Genomic DNA, 12,650 nt, shown 5'->3' on the forward strand with positions numbered 1-12,650 from the left:
ATTACAAGTCAATAAACATTCAATTACAAATGATTGATGATAAGGTTCTCCCCAATGGAAAAAAAGATGCATCAGAGTTCATGTTACTCCTAACGAGAGCTACGGAACAAAAAGAAACTCAATGAAAAATATAAATAATTAGCTTCCTGGCTTCCTATACGGAAGCTTCTGGATAGGTTTGGCCGCAAGATGTGTGGTTGAAAATTCCGAACCCGAAAACAGTGGGGAATTGGGGCGGAAAATTGTTTACGCCGGCTTGCTTGGAAGGGAAAACCGATCGTCATGGATCAACAGCAAAACACACGGTGGTAGTGGTGGTGGTTCAACGAGAAACAGATGGTATAATATAGAGAACCACCTTACCTTATCCGGGGAAACCGGGGCAGGCAAGTATAGTGTGGGGTCTAGGACACGCAGATTAAGTCATTTTCCCCAAGGCAAGTGGACACATCAATCCACAGGTTTGTGTAGCGTGGGACGTGCGCGTTTACTTTATCATGCGTACAGGAGCGGACCAACACCAACGCCACGTGTGGTCGTTGTGCGTCATGTGCGTACGATTCCCTGATCCCGCGAATACAGCAATTTCTAAGTGCGGTTTGTGCAATATTTGTATCATCACAGGACGTTTACGTTGGCGCTGCTTATCCCGAATGCCGTTGAAAGATTAAGCGAGAGAGCGTTCGACGAGAGAGAAATGCTTTCCCGCGCTCTACGTTTTACCGCCGCTTCCTGGGCAATAATGTTGTAGTTTTTGCTGGTCCGGTCGCAAAACTGACCTCAACGTTCGTCGAGACAAAATAAGCGTTTGTTTTTACTGTGCCTAGTGCCAAGTTTTTTTTTCTACCGAATTAACCCGCATAAAGCTAAAATGGATTTTTCGGACTCGTCGAGAAAGCGCGAATGCATTAAGCAGAGAGCCGTGGTAGTGGTGGAATCTTTTTTGCTGCAGCTTGGGCGCAGGAACAACAATATTTTCCCTTCATTTTCTATGTTTCCTCGGTAAGAAGGACTGTTTACAAAGCGGCACAAAGTCGTGTCGCTAGCCAATTTTGCAATCAACTCTCGTTTGGCTTTACGTAAAACGGGGCGACCGATCGATTGCGTTTTGCTTGGCGATCCTCTAGGTTCGTCGCCAGTGTTTGTTTTTGTTTTTGATGTAATAGCGGCCGCCCAACATTTAGTTTAGCGGACCGAAATGCTAACAAACATTGACGGATGCAGCGAGGGCGCTCTACATTTTGAGCTTTGGGACGCGTTTTTAACGATGCAAAACGACGAGGGTCGTTGGCTGCTGATCGGACGTTCGTTCTGCTGGTGGAATGTTTGCTCGTGAACAATTTCAATTTAAAAATAACTCCATTTTGTGTTAATAAATCTTCCCATTTGTTTTCGGTGTCCATCCTCTCTACTGTAAGCAGCATTGGTCGTGTGTTTTGTAAGAAGGAAAGTGTTATATTTTCACTCATCACTGCCCTCTGTGTGGTACCTCTATCCACATTTCTGTCCTGTCCTCGCGTACTCATACGATCTTCTCGGACCTAGGACATCATACTGACGCGCAACTATCTTTCTACGTACGCGTGTTGTCACAACACACAAGCTAGGGGATGATCACTTTTACGCTTCCTAATCATCCCGAGATTGTTCTGTCTCACATATCGCGGCGGCGGCGGTTTTAATTTAACCTAGCTTATGTAAAATATTCACTCTCTCTCTCGGCTTGACGACTCACGTGTGTTGATCTCCAACACGTCGTGTGTCATGTGTTTGTGTGGCGCCATACTGTTCGGTCTGGCACTTGCGCTTAAGCTCGTTAGAATTTGTCAACATTTTTGGGGCCGATTGAGGCGTGTAATTTGGTTTATTTTCTTTCCACTTCCCCCTCGCTTTGGTGCTAAGCCGGTATGAGATTATGAGCTCTGTGCTACATTTGCGGACGAAAATCGACCGCACCGTACCGTGACATTTGCTGGGCGGTGGTTGTGTTGATGGTGGCGGATGAGGCACGCGCGCGCTGTGTGTTTAGAGTGTGATCGGAAATGGTCAATCGTTATCCGGTTGTTTAGGGTTGTAAATTAATGGTGAAAATATTTCGAACATCAAGCGTGTGTGTGTGTGTTTTTTTTTTTAAATAGAACTGTAGCCTGAGCCGTTACTGGCGGCTTGTCGGAAGCGGTTTGTCATGCTTTAATCATCGAGTTTTGCTTGAATCGAGGGTAATCGGCGAGTCGGTTACACTCAGTCTATCTAGAAGCTGTGCACCTTTGACTCAGGACGAATAAATAAATAAATAAAATAAATAAATTATATTGTGTAATATGCAGGATTGCAGTAACAAGCATTGGACCTAAGAAACTTCAATAGGTCGTGAAAATTATGATCTGTTTTTATGTATTTTTCGGATTGTTTGTATTTTTGTGTGATGCTATGTATTTGTTATGTGCATGCATATATTTATTCAATTATTTTCTATTTGTTTCTTAACCCTTTCACGACCATAAGATTTCTAAGATTACATATGCCAAAACAATACTATTGTTGATATGATGCAAGAGAATATTAAGAATAAGTTGTTTTACTTTGTATCCGTTCAGAGATAGATTTACCATACTGTACATATGTTTTATTTTGACGTAATGTCAAAAAAGCCGGTCTCATGGTACAGTCGTCCACTCGTACGACTTAACAACATGCCCGTCATGGGTTGAAGCCCCAACTAGACCGTGCCGCCATACGTATGACAGACTATTCTGCTATGGGGGTAATCCAAAAGACACTGAAAGCCAGCCAACCCCACAAGTGGAGAGGCAAGCATTGACCGAGGACGGTTGTTGAGCCAAATGAAGAAGATTGTCAATTAAAATAACGATTCAACGATAATTTATGAACAGATAACGTGTTTTGTGGAAGGGAAAAATATTTCCCTTGGTCGTGAAAGGGTTAAGTAATCCTTAGTTATTTTATAAACATTTTTGATAACTGAAAGATCAATTCGTCAAACAGCAAAGGGATTTTTTTAAATTACGCAGAAAATATTCCAGATTATGTTGTGTGTGCTAATTTAATATTAGGTTAGAGATTAATGCGCTCTAAGTGTAGATAGTATTTATTTACACAACAACAAAACACAAAAAATGTTCATTCTAATTCGCTTTAGAATACTACACCACAAACTGTACATAAATTAGATTGACTCAGTGTACGTGAACGCACACGACCATCTGTATCGAGACTCGATCGAGAAGATCTCGCGTGCGGAGAGGACTACTACCACTCTGCTTGGTGGTGATGTTGTCGTTCGCACAAAATTGGCTCGATGACATCTGACAGTGGAACTTAGCGCTGGCTTTACTGTTACACACCACCACCCCCACACACTCCATGCACCCCCCAAATGTTGCACTGTTGGTGCTAATAAACTCTCACACACACCCTTATTCTACCATGTGTCAGATGTTGTGTATGTGCTCTACTAACTCACCCTTCCGGCGAGACTGTTGCGAAATCCCGGCTCGGGGCAACGCATCTTGATCGCCGTCCAATGCTCTGACCTTGCCGCACACACCGAACGCTTGGATCGAACGGCGTGACGTCACGTAGCATAGCGAGTGCTCGCCAAACGTTGTCCACACCGTCGCCACCGTAACCAGAACGCGGGCGGCGATTCCACACGTCACGGGTGCAAAATTAGAACTCATCTCCACACATCAGCAAGATTGGCGATCACCCGGGGGGATGTCTACGCTACGATTATGTAGCGAAAGGGACACACCGCATTCATCATGGAAAGAGATGTGTCTGTGTGTGTGATGTTTAAAAATTGTCTCCACTCGGTTGTTATTTTTCAAATTAAATTGATGTTTCTTTCTCTCGTCAGCGTCGGTGCGAAAATAGATTTATAATTCCTCATTTTTTTGGCATCGCTCTTTTTGTGTTTTTCCACAGCGCATTTTCTAACTTACTCGTCCGTCGTAGAACAAAATTCACATCGATCATTTGCGATCGCGTCCGCTTTTATGCGCGGTTCGTGTCGATCGTATCCATGGTGAATGTTTTACAGATATAGCCATGGTTCGTTGTAGATCGCGAGCAAGAGGAAAGCTACACGCAAAAAATCATGATGAATTTCCTTCCTTCGATTCAAAGAGGAAAGCAAATGTAAACAAGACAATTGTTTGTGGTTATGAGGAGAAAACAAAATTTGCAAAAATATTTACAACGCTTTATTATAGTGAAGTTACAAGCACATAAGCACATACAAACCAAATAAGTATGTTTATTTTTTTTATTTTGTGTAACAACATCTTTAACCATTTCATAGTATTATTCCAGCATTTTTATTATACTTCTTTAACAAATCCTCACTCAAATTCGTAATACATTTAATTCTTCTTGACATTACAAAACATTAATTATTGGTTGAGAAAATTAACCTTTCACGTGCGCAATATCCTCATTTAACCAATCTAACTCGGTCCAAAATTCATCGAGCGAGTCCAAATCGTCCTCATCGTCGTCGCCGCTATTATAATCATCGTCGTCATCGGTTTCACAATAGCTTTCATCAAATATGAAAAAGCTCGCTACTACATCCGGATAAGCCGCTCGTTTTTTACGCTTGATTCTATTACTAAGCGATATAGAACTTATTTTGGGATCGCTGCTGATAAGTGTTTCCACAAACGCATCCTTTAAAGAATCTTGCTTTGAAGTTGTTCTTGCACAGAGCTTCCTATCTGAAGGGAAATAGTTATGCTCGATCTCACCAGACTTCTTGCCAACATAGCCTAAACGCACAGGTGAGCGTACTATCAGTTGACCGGCGTGTGCTAAGACTTTGTGCACTGATGCCGGAACTCGGGACCAGCTGTAGAGCTCCAGATATTTGCGATAGGTGTCGCTGCCGTACTGTTGAACCTTTGCGGGGTGCAGCGGATGACGACTATTGATTGCGATGAGAATGTTTCTGAAGCGTTCGATAAGATCTTCGTCGATGTTGAGCGTGGTACTTGCAAGAGCGGGATCGTCAAACACTCGTCGGCTGATGTATCCCATTGTGCTTGTGCTGGAGGAAGATCCCGCATCTGCTTCTGCTACTCTTACGCCAAACGCTTCGTAGAGACGCTGTTGCACGGTTTTCATTCTTTCGTTAAATGTGGTTCGTTGCTCTTCCGGGACTTGCCATTCTTTGAAGTCCATCCTATATGACAGTTGTAGCAGCAGCTCGAAAAATGTTACCCAACAATGGATGGGTGAAATACTATACACCAACGGTTCCTCTTGCCCAATAAAGCCCGATGCCAGTATTGAAGCGTCCATCATTTCTGATGGGGTTGCGCAGCAAATCAGACAGCAAGTGGTCGACGAATCATCCAGCATGTATGATAAAACTTTACCCTCGATCATGCTTAACACAAATTCAAACTCCACATCGATTGCTTTATCATACTCCAAAACAATGTGCATTGGTTTTAGGTTGGTAATTTGTTCATCAACACTGTGCTTGGTTTGAAGGACTAATGCTTTTGATGGCTTCGCTAGCTGCAATGAAATTGGTCTACAAAAACGATAATTCTGCGGAGTAACGTTGAGCCAAAAAATGTGATGTGACGCATCGTCCAGGTGAAGTTGAATTGGGACTAACACACTGATCAAAACGTCAGTACCATGGCCCGATGTGGCATCTATGCCGTAGGTGAAAACACATCGTAATTTGAGGACGTTCAACTGGTTCTCCGTTAAAAAATCCCTTAACACTTTCTTCTGCATCTCCAATATTCTTCGCACCGTATACTCAACCAGACATTGCATTTCCATTTTCACTGCACACTCTGTAGTCACAATTTTTTCAAGAAACGGCACACATAAAGCTTCTGCTCTTCTGATGGCATTAAACGATGGAAAGCGGGAAGGCACAAGGCTGCTCATTGATTTGTACTGGGCTTCGGTCAGACCCAGGTCTATGTAGAATGCCAGTACTTCTTCATCGGACAGCATATCAGAATGATCCGTTGATATGAGAAGATCGCGTGGTGATTGTAGCAACAAGCTGATCTGCTTCATGATGTTATATTCTTTGAGCCGATATGCTTTACGGCGAGCGATTCGTGTAGGTGATGTTCTTTCGTTCGCTGACTCTTCTGAATGCTCCATAAACCGTATTTTCATTCGTTCAGCAAGCTCACTGGACTGTTCGTAGTCAGCTGCCAGACTACAGCTATTTGTATTCGATGTAGAAGCACCATTGGACAGTAACTGGGTCGGGAATTTGGAAGCCAACCATTCTGCATTATTTGCTTCAAAAGTGCCTCGAACGCGATTACACTGATCCCACTGTAGTTTAGCACGTAAGTAGATGCTTTCCACTTCGGAACGGGCAGCCTCGATGTCTAGCTCCCGGTTCCGAGCCTTTGTATCAACATAAGCTAACGCTTTGTTTACGTTAGTGGTTTGGGAATCGCCAAAGTTAAATTGGTCCACAATCTCTCGCACTTGTAATGAAACCATGTTGCTCACTCGGTTGTAGTGTATCGTGTGATTTAAGAAAGTAAATTTGCTTTATCTACTGATCACTTTTTTCCGCGTCCTTCCTGTGTTATGTTTTTCTTCGTTCGGTCGTCACTTGGCTTCAGTTTGACGTTTCCCAATTAACAAATGTTTTGTATCTGACGTATAGTTCGTTAAGTTTGTGGAATTCGTTAAGTTTTAAATTTGGCGTTATTTTAAAAATAATCTTGGTTTTGCGTTAAATGATTTTAACTTATTGTTAAGAGGCGAAAGAACTCCGCAAAGCCCCTGTAAACTGTTCAAACAACTACATTTAAGTTTTTGAAATTCGTTGCTAAATCTGTTAGCAATGCAGTATTTGGTATGTTTTTAATTAAAATATTACTAAATGAGGTAAATTGAAACCGGTATAAAGATGATAGTTTTGGTGTTTGCTAGTGTGTACCAGTTAATGGATTTTGAAAACGAATTGGCAATGAGATTGGATGGGGGGACAATTTTTATGCCTAAAATATTCGGATTTAAGTGACCATTATTTCTGGGTCCAGATTGCTTCACATATCCATTTTGAGTGATTTTCCAGTATGATAAACCGGATTTTGAAATTATTCATAATCATAATCATATTAATAATAAACATCGTAATAAATTTAAAAAAAAACAACTCAATAGTTTTCTTACTGGAAAATGTACATTCCGTAAAAGTATTGAGTTCCGAATCTATCCAATAGTTGATGTGTTCAACTAGCTGGATTCAGTACTTCGCGAGTATCATTTAAAGTACTTCAGTTTCAGATTGAATCTCGCAGAAATCTAGTAAAAAAACGATGACAACTTGTATCTTATTTAAATGAGGTTAAATATTAAATGTTTGTTTGGCACCCATCCAACTCTAAATAATCTTCACGATTCTAAGCACTACAAAATACTTCGAAATATCAGTTTCGAAACTTTCTCATTTAAGCAGATTCAAAATGTATTTCGTCACCATGAGTAAATGAAAAAAGTGATGCATTCTGCCCTTAAATGCCTTGTGGGTGTACCAAAAAAAATCATAAATTTTCACTCCAATCACCACCATCATGTAACGCAAATGCCGAACGTTACTACAGTTCTGAGCAATTCGTGCCCAGGTATAACCCTTAAATATTGTTATTAACGGTCACTAGCACATGACAGCTACAGCTAATGCGGGGCTGAGTACAGATTGGACCGGTTGTTGTCAGCAAACTATGTTCCACCCTTCCAGTTGCCCAATCAATACGGCCATACGGCCGGAGAATCGGTCGCACAACAGCATATTCCCCACTAATCTACCAAATGGCAATGACATTCGGCCTGAATTTGGTTCGATCGGTGAGGTTCGTTGTCGTTCTGCAATGGCGATTTTTGGTTTGGTTTGGTCTCACACACACTGCCTCCCAATACCCCTTTTTGCCGCACTTCCGATACAGATCAATTTTAGGGTTGGACGGGCTAGTTAAGGAAATGAGCCAAACCTTTTCCCCGCCGTCTTTCGTTGTCGAAGCTAGTTAAGGAGTTGGGAAAAAGGGAGACACACAAAAAAATCGAACCACCATCGAGCCCTGTCGAAAGAGGTTGATTTAATTAAATTTATGAACTATCAACGCCTAACGAACACAATCGCTAAACACAGACACACGTACCATCGTGTTGTCCTTCTTGGGACGATTTGTTTTCTTTCTTTGCCATTGTCTTGTAGCAAAAACAAACTACCACGAGTGGGAAAGAGTGAACACGGAAAAATGAAACAAAAAAAAAAACGCTAGCCAGAAACACCCTCGAAGGAAGTGTGCGGCATTACCTTCCAGTGGGGTGATAATTGACAGTATCCATTGATGGTAATCGGGGTGACAGTAGCTTTCCCTTTTTCACGAACGTATATGGAGCAACTGCTTCTAAAAGGGAATGGAGCTGAAACGATCAAGTCAACCATCACCCACCGGTGGTGGTAGTTGGCCACACACACAGCGCAGTGCTACTGCTGCTGCTGCCAGCGAGTGTCCACTGAGGGCGGACTAACGAGGACCCTGTTATTGAACCGTAGATAAAAGGGCGTAATAACTTCTTATCGTCCGTATCCGCCACGGCTTTCGGGGCTGGATGGGTGCAGGGATGGCTATTTTTATAAATCTCAACCACCACCTCCACCAGCAGCCGCAAATGGAGGAAAACGACCGAAAAGAAGAAGTGTCTGAGCGCCATTCACAACTGCCTCTGGTACGTTTAGGGGGGGCAGGAGTAGGTGGTAGACTTTTATGACGTTTTGGTGTCTATTTTTGGAAGAAATATCTAAATCAACCGTACGACGCTGGCTTGATGTGAGGTGGAGGACAGCGTGATGCTATTTAGACGCTACCGGGAATTTTTTCACTATGAAATCCTGGGTACGTTTCGTTTGAGGTGGTAGGATGGGGTGTAGGGTGTGTATGATAAACTATGGCGGAAAATATGATACTCTCTCTCCCCTTCCCGATGCTTCACATTCCGGGCAACGATAACAGGAAGCAGTTGCGTAAAATAACTTCCACCGCGCAGCCACGCAAAACGTGCGCAACGGGGTTTGCGTTGAGTGATTTGGAACTGGACCCCAAACCACATGGAAAAATAAATAAAACCGTCTAATTCGTACCCCATTTGCTCTCGCAACTTCAAATCAAAAATCGCAGCCGCCGCAGCCGGGTTTTGGCCGGTTCTGGTGCACGTGATATTTTATTTCTGTTTTTATATATGCGCGCGCGCGCGTGTGCCGTCGTCCTTTGCGCGATTGCGCCCACCGCCACCACGGCTAATGAGCACCTGTTCGTGGCGAAAGATTTACATGGGAAAAGGAAAAATCGAAGAAAAAAAAAACCGTTGCCTTTTCCGCTTCCCCAAAACCCCAAAAAGAAAAAAATAATAATTGAAAAAGATCAAACATCGTTGCGGCTTCCCGCGTTGAGTTTGTTGAGGCATCGGGAAAGCAAAACCTTGCCCATTGTTTACGTTCCGACGAAGGCAAAAACGTCCTTCCGCTTGCTTCCGCTGGACGAGTTATAAACCATTGTACCCCTTCTCCTTATGCCTCGTGGAAGTGAGGTGAAAAAGAAAAGAAAAATCGCGTTCCTAGGGTGCAAAAGAAAAATCACCTCAGTTTGATACAGAACCGGGCAAACGGGTTGTGGGGGGCCACTGTTTGTCTTGCCATTAGCGCGGGGACACCGACCGATCGATCATATGCTGTTTGACGATGGCGATGATGAAGGAAAACCCCACCGACGACGGGACGGTCTTGGGGTTGGATGGAAAATGGTGCAAAGGAATTGGGGGAGTGTGTGCTGGGGGATTTTCCCACCGTTTTTCGTTCGAGAAGATTGTGGTGTGTGTGTGTGTGTTTGTGTGTGATCGTGGCGGAAAATATTTCTCAACCCGTCCAAAAACAAATTCCGTGCCATTTTTCTTGCAAACTCTTCTTCTCCCTCACACACTACGCGTTTTTGCTGATGGTTGGTTACGTTGCTCTGTTGATCGTTCGCACGTTTTGATGGTTGATTTTTGTTTTCTGTTTTGTAGCTAGCATTTTCATTTCACAGAAGCGTGGCACTATTCGCAAAAAATATGTAAAGCATATTTTTCTCGTTTTGTTTTGTTATAATTTTCACACTTTTCGTAAGTGGTGCTGCTAGTTGTTTTGTTGCGCCTTAGTTTATTTTTTCCGCAAAAGTGAGAACTGAGCGCTAATCATCGTCACTTCGTTTGATCGTCACCCGTTCGCAGATCGGCATAGGGCTGGTTGTTGGGGCTGTTACTGCGGGCTTTACGGAATGTGTGTCTGCTTGATGTTTAGCGTGAGGTGAAATGTAGGTTAGAATTGAATTCATTTTTTTGCAAATATTGTACACAAACACAATAAAAATCATTTATTTTTTTTTACAACTGTTTTATGAAATTGCTTATTTCAAGGAAATAATAGCGAAAGCAGTTGTTGTACACAATGATAAACATATTTTAAATAAACTTAAAACAACCTAACAAAAATAGCAACCACCAGCACAAACGGGGCACAGCAAATGGATGATAAACAACACACGAGCGCGCTCGGGTTCAATCGATTCCTCGAACGATTAAAACGATCGCCAGATATTTATGGCGATAATATACCAGCCGACGGTGAAACATCCCGCTGATGTCGGTGATGACGGTGATGATGATGATGGTTTTCCTAATTTTCATAAATTCTCCAACCTTCAAAATGAGTTGCACCTGTTGGGCCCATTCGATTCGACACACCCATGCGTTGTGTATGTGATTTTCGTGTGTGTTTCCACTGTAAAGGGGAGTATGATCACAAGAGCGCAACCATACGACCACCTACCAGGTAGTAGGATAATGTTTCCAAGGGCTAAGGAAAATGTGTCAAAAATTAATCGTGCCATAGAAACAGTGGACGAAGCTACCACCGTACATCCGGAAAATGTGTTTCCCTGCAAGCGTCCCTGGTTACGATTTCGCACGGCAAATGGTTTCATTCTGACGCACGCGCGACCGTCCACTCTTCCACTTCCAGGTGAAGCACACACAGAGACACAGATACCACTGCAACTGATATTCTGAAATGTGTGATACGCCTTTCCACAAGAATCAATAGGCTAAAGGTCATCCTCCGTTTTCTAGGCTAAAAAAAGTGGAAAAGAACGTATGGCCCATGTGGGTTGATGTTAATCCGGTGCTAATGGACCACGAGCGATGAATCCAATCAGTAACTATCATCGAAACACAGTGTCAAAACAAACCAACAAACAAACAAACGAAACACACCGGAAAATGTAGTGTGCGTGTGAGTGTAGTACAAGTGATCGTTTGATCGCAAGTTCGAAAAACCGCCGTAATTGCAGTGGGGGTTCGTACGATCGACCGGAAGCAGTTGATCGGTACAGTGTGATACCGACGGAAAAAAGCGGGAAATAGAAAAACCACACACACAAAAAGCAGCACGACGATGCTAGACCTGCAGCGACACGCGGACTGTCCTTTGTGGGACGCCCTGGCCAGCCCGGTCGTGCCGTGGCCGGGGATGCGGTACGCCTGTGTGAAGGTCCTGCACGCCTACTGCAAAGTGTTCAACAAGCAGGAACTCTACAATCTGATCGTAAGGTAAAGTGGGTTCGCGCGGCACCCTTTAAATGGGGGGATAATTAACCGTAAAACGCCGCTGCAGAAATTGCACATAAACCGAGCATAAATAAAATAAACCCCTCGCTATGTTGAATGATGTCAATGTTTAGGAATCGTTTGATTGACATCATTTATGTGGCGCGTTGTCTGCTTTTTTATCATTTGTTTTTGCGTCGTAAGCATGAAAGCAACACCATTAAATTAGGTTGACAAACACATATACATCCGTTGCACAAACAATTGACTTCAGTTTTTCAGTGTCTCTCCCGTTAGAACAGTGTAATACAGAGCGTTGCAAAAAAAAAACACACACACACGACGGCCGTAATAAATCTTCCTCTCCCGCGTTTCGATAGTGACTTCATTCCATTGTGGCGAATGCCGATAAAATAAATGTTTATTATGTTTCAACTCTTGCTTGCTTGCCAATAAGCTCGGCCACAAACACACACACACACAGGCACAAAGCCACAAGCCCTCGGCTGGCTGTTGGATGATCTAAGCACTTAAAGTGTCAATGTTAGTGATGTGATGATGTTTACATTAGATAATTATAGCTGCACTAACCGTGATGAGGATATACGTAGGATTCAGTGTACAAAAGGGAAGAAAAAAACGATGAAAAAGAAAGAGGATTTTTTTGCTAAATAAGGACCCATTTGTTTTAAATTTGGAATTGGATCGAATTTTCCAACAGTATGAGAGGCTTTGAATCAAGACGAATCGTATTGAAATTATGCCAAATCAATTTACAAAAACATTTGAATAATGCTTAACACAGACATTGCTTCATTCCATTTAATTTACTTCAAACGAACATTTCTCAACGGGTTTGTCTATGTGGAGGAGCTTGTCATTGAACTTGACTTTTCCGACCCGCCTGAGTTACGATGTGTGGCAGGTCCACTTGATTGTTGTGATGAATGGCATATTTTTAACCTTTCAGCTGATCCGCTCGTACGGCG

General features: G+C 42.8%; 2 protein-coding genes across 5 annotated transcripts in view; one reads left to right on the forward strand and one right to left on the reverse strand.

Moving 5' to 3' along the window:
- LOC120906307 (four and a half LIM domains protein 2) overlaps positions 1-12,650 on the forward strand; it is a 117,323-nt gene that overhangs the window by 47,289 nt on the left and 57,384 nt on the right. The window contains exon 2 of one of the 4 annotated variants that reach the window (XM_040317913.1): positions 11,185-11,664. The exons of the other annotated variants lie outside the window; for them this stretch is intronic. Within the exon in view, the coding sequence (XP_040173847.1) occupies positions 11,510-11,664 (155 nt within the window). The 5' untranslated portion in view covers positions 11,185-11,509. The remainder of the gene's footprint in view (positions 1-11,184; positions 11,665-12,650) is intronic. 4 annotated transcript variants of the gene reach the window in all.
- On the reverse strand, positions 4,322-6,683 carry LOC120906350. Its single transcript, XM_040317947.1, has one exon. The coding sequence runs from the start codon at positions 6,508-6,510 to the stop codon at positions 4,432-4,434; it is 2,079 nt and encodes a 692-aa protein (XP_040173881.1). The 5' UTR covers positions 6,511-6,683; the 3' UTR covers positions 4,322-4,431.

This window comes from Anopheles arabiensis, chromosome 2 (genome assembly GCF_016920715.1).
Source record: "Anopheles arabiensis isolate DONGOLA chromosome 2, AaraD3, whole genome shotgun sequence".
Taxonomy (NCBI): Eukaryota; Metazoa; Arthropoda; class Insecta; order Diptera; family Culicidae; genus Anopheles; species Anopheles arabiensis.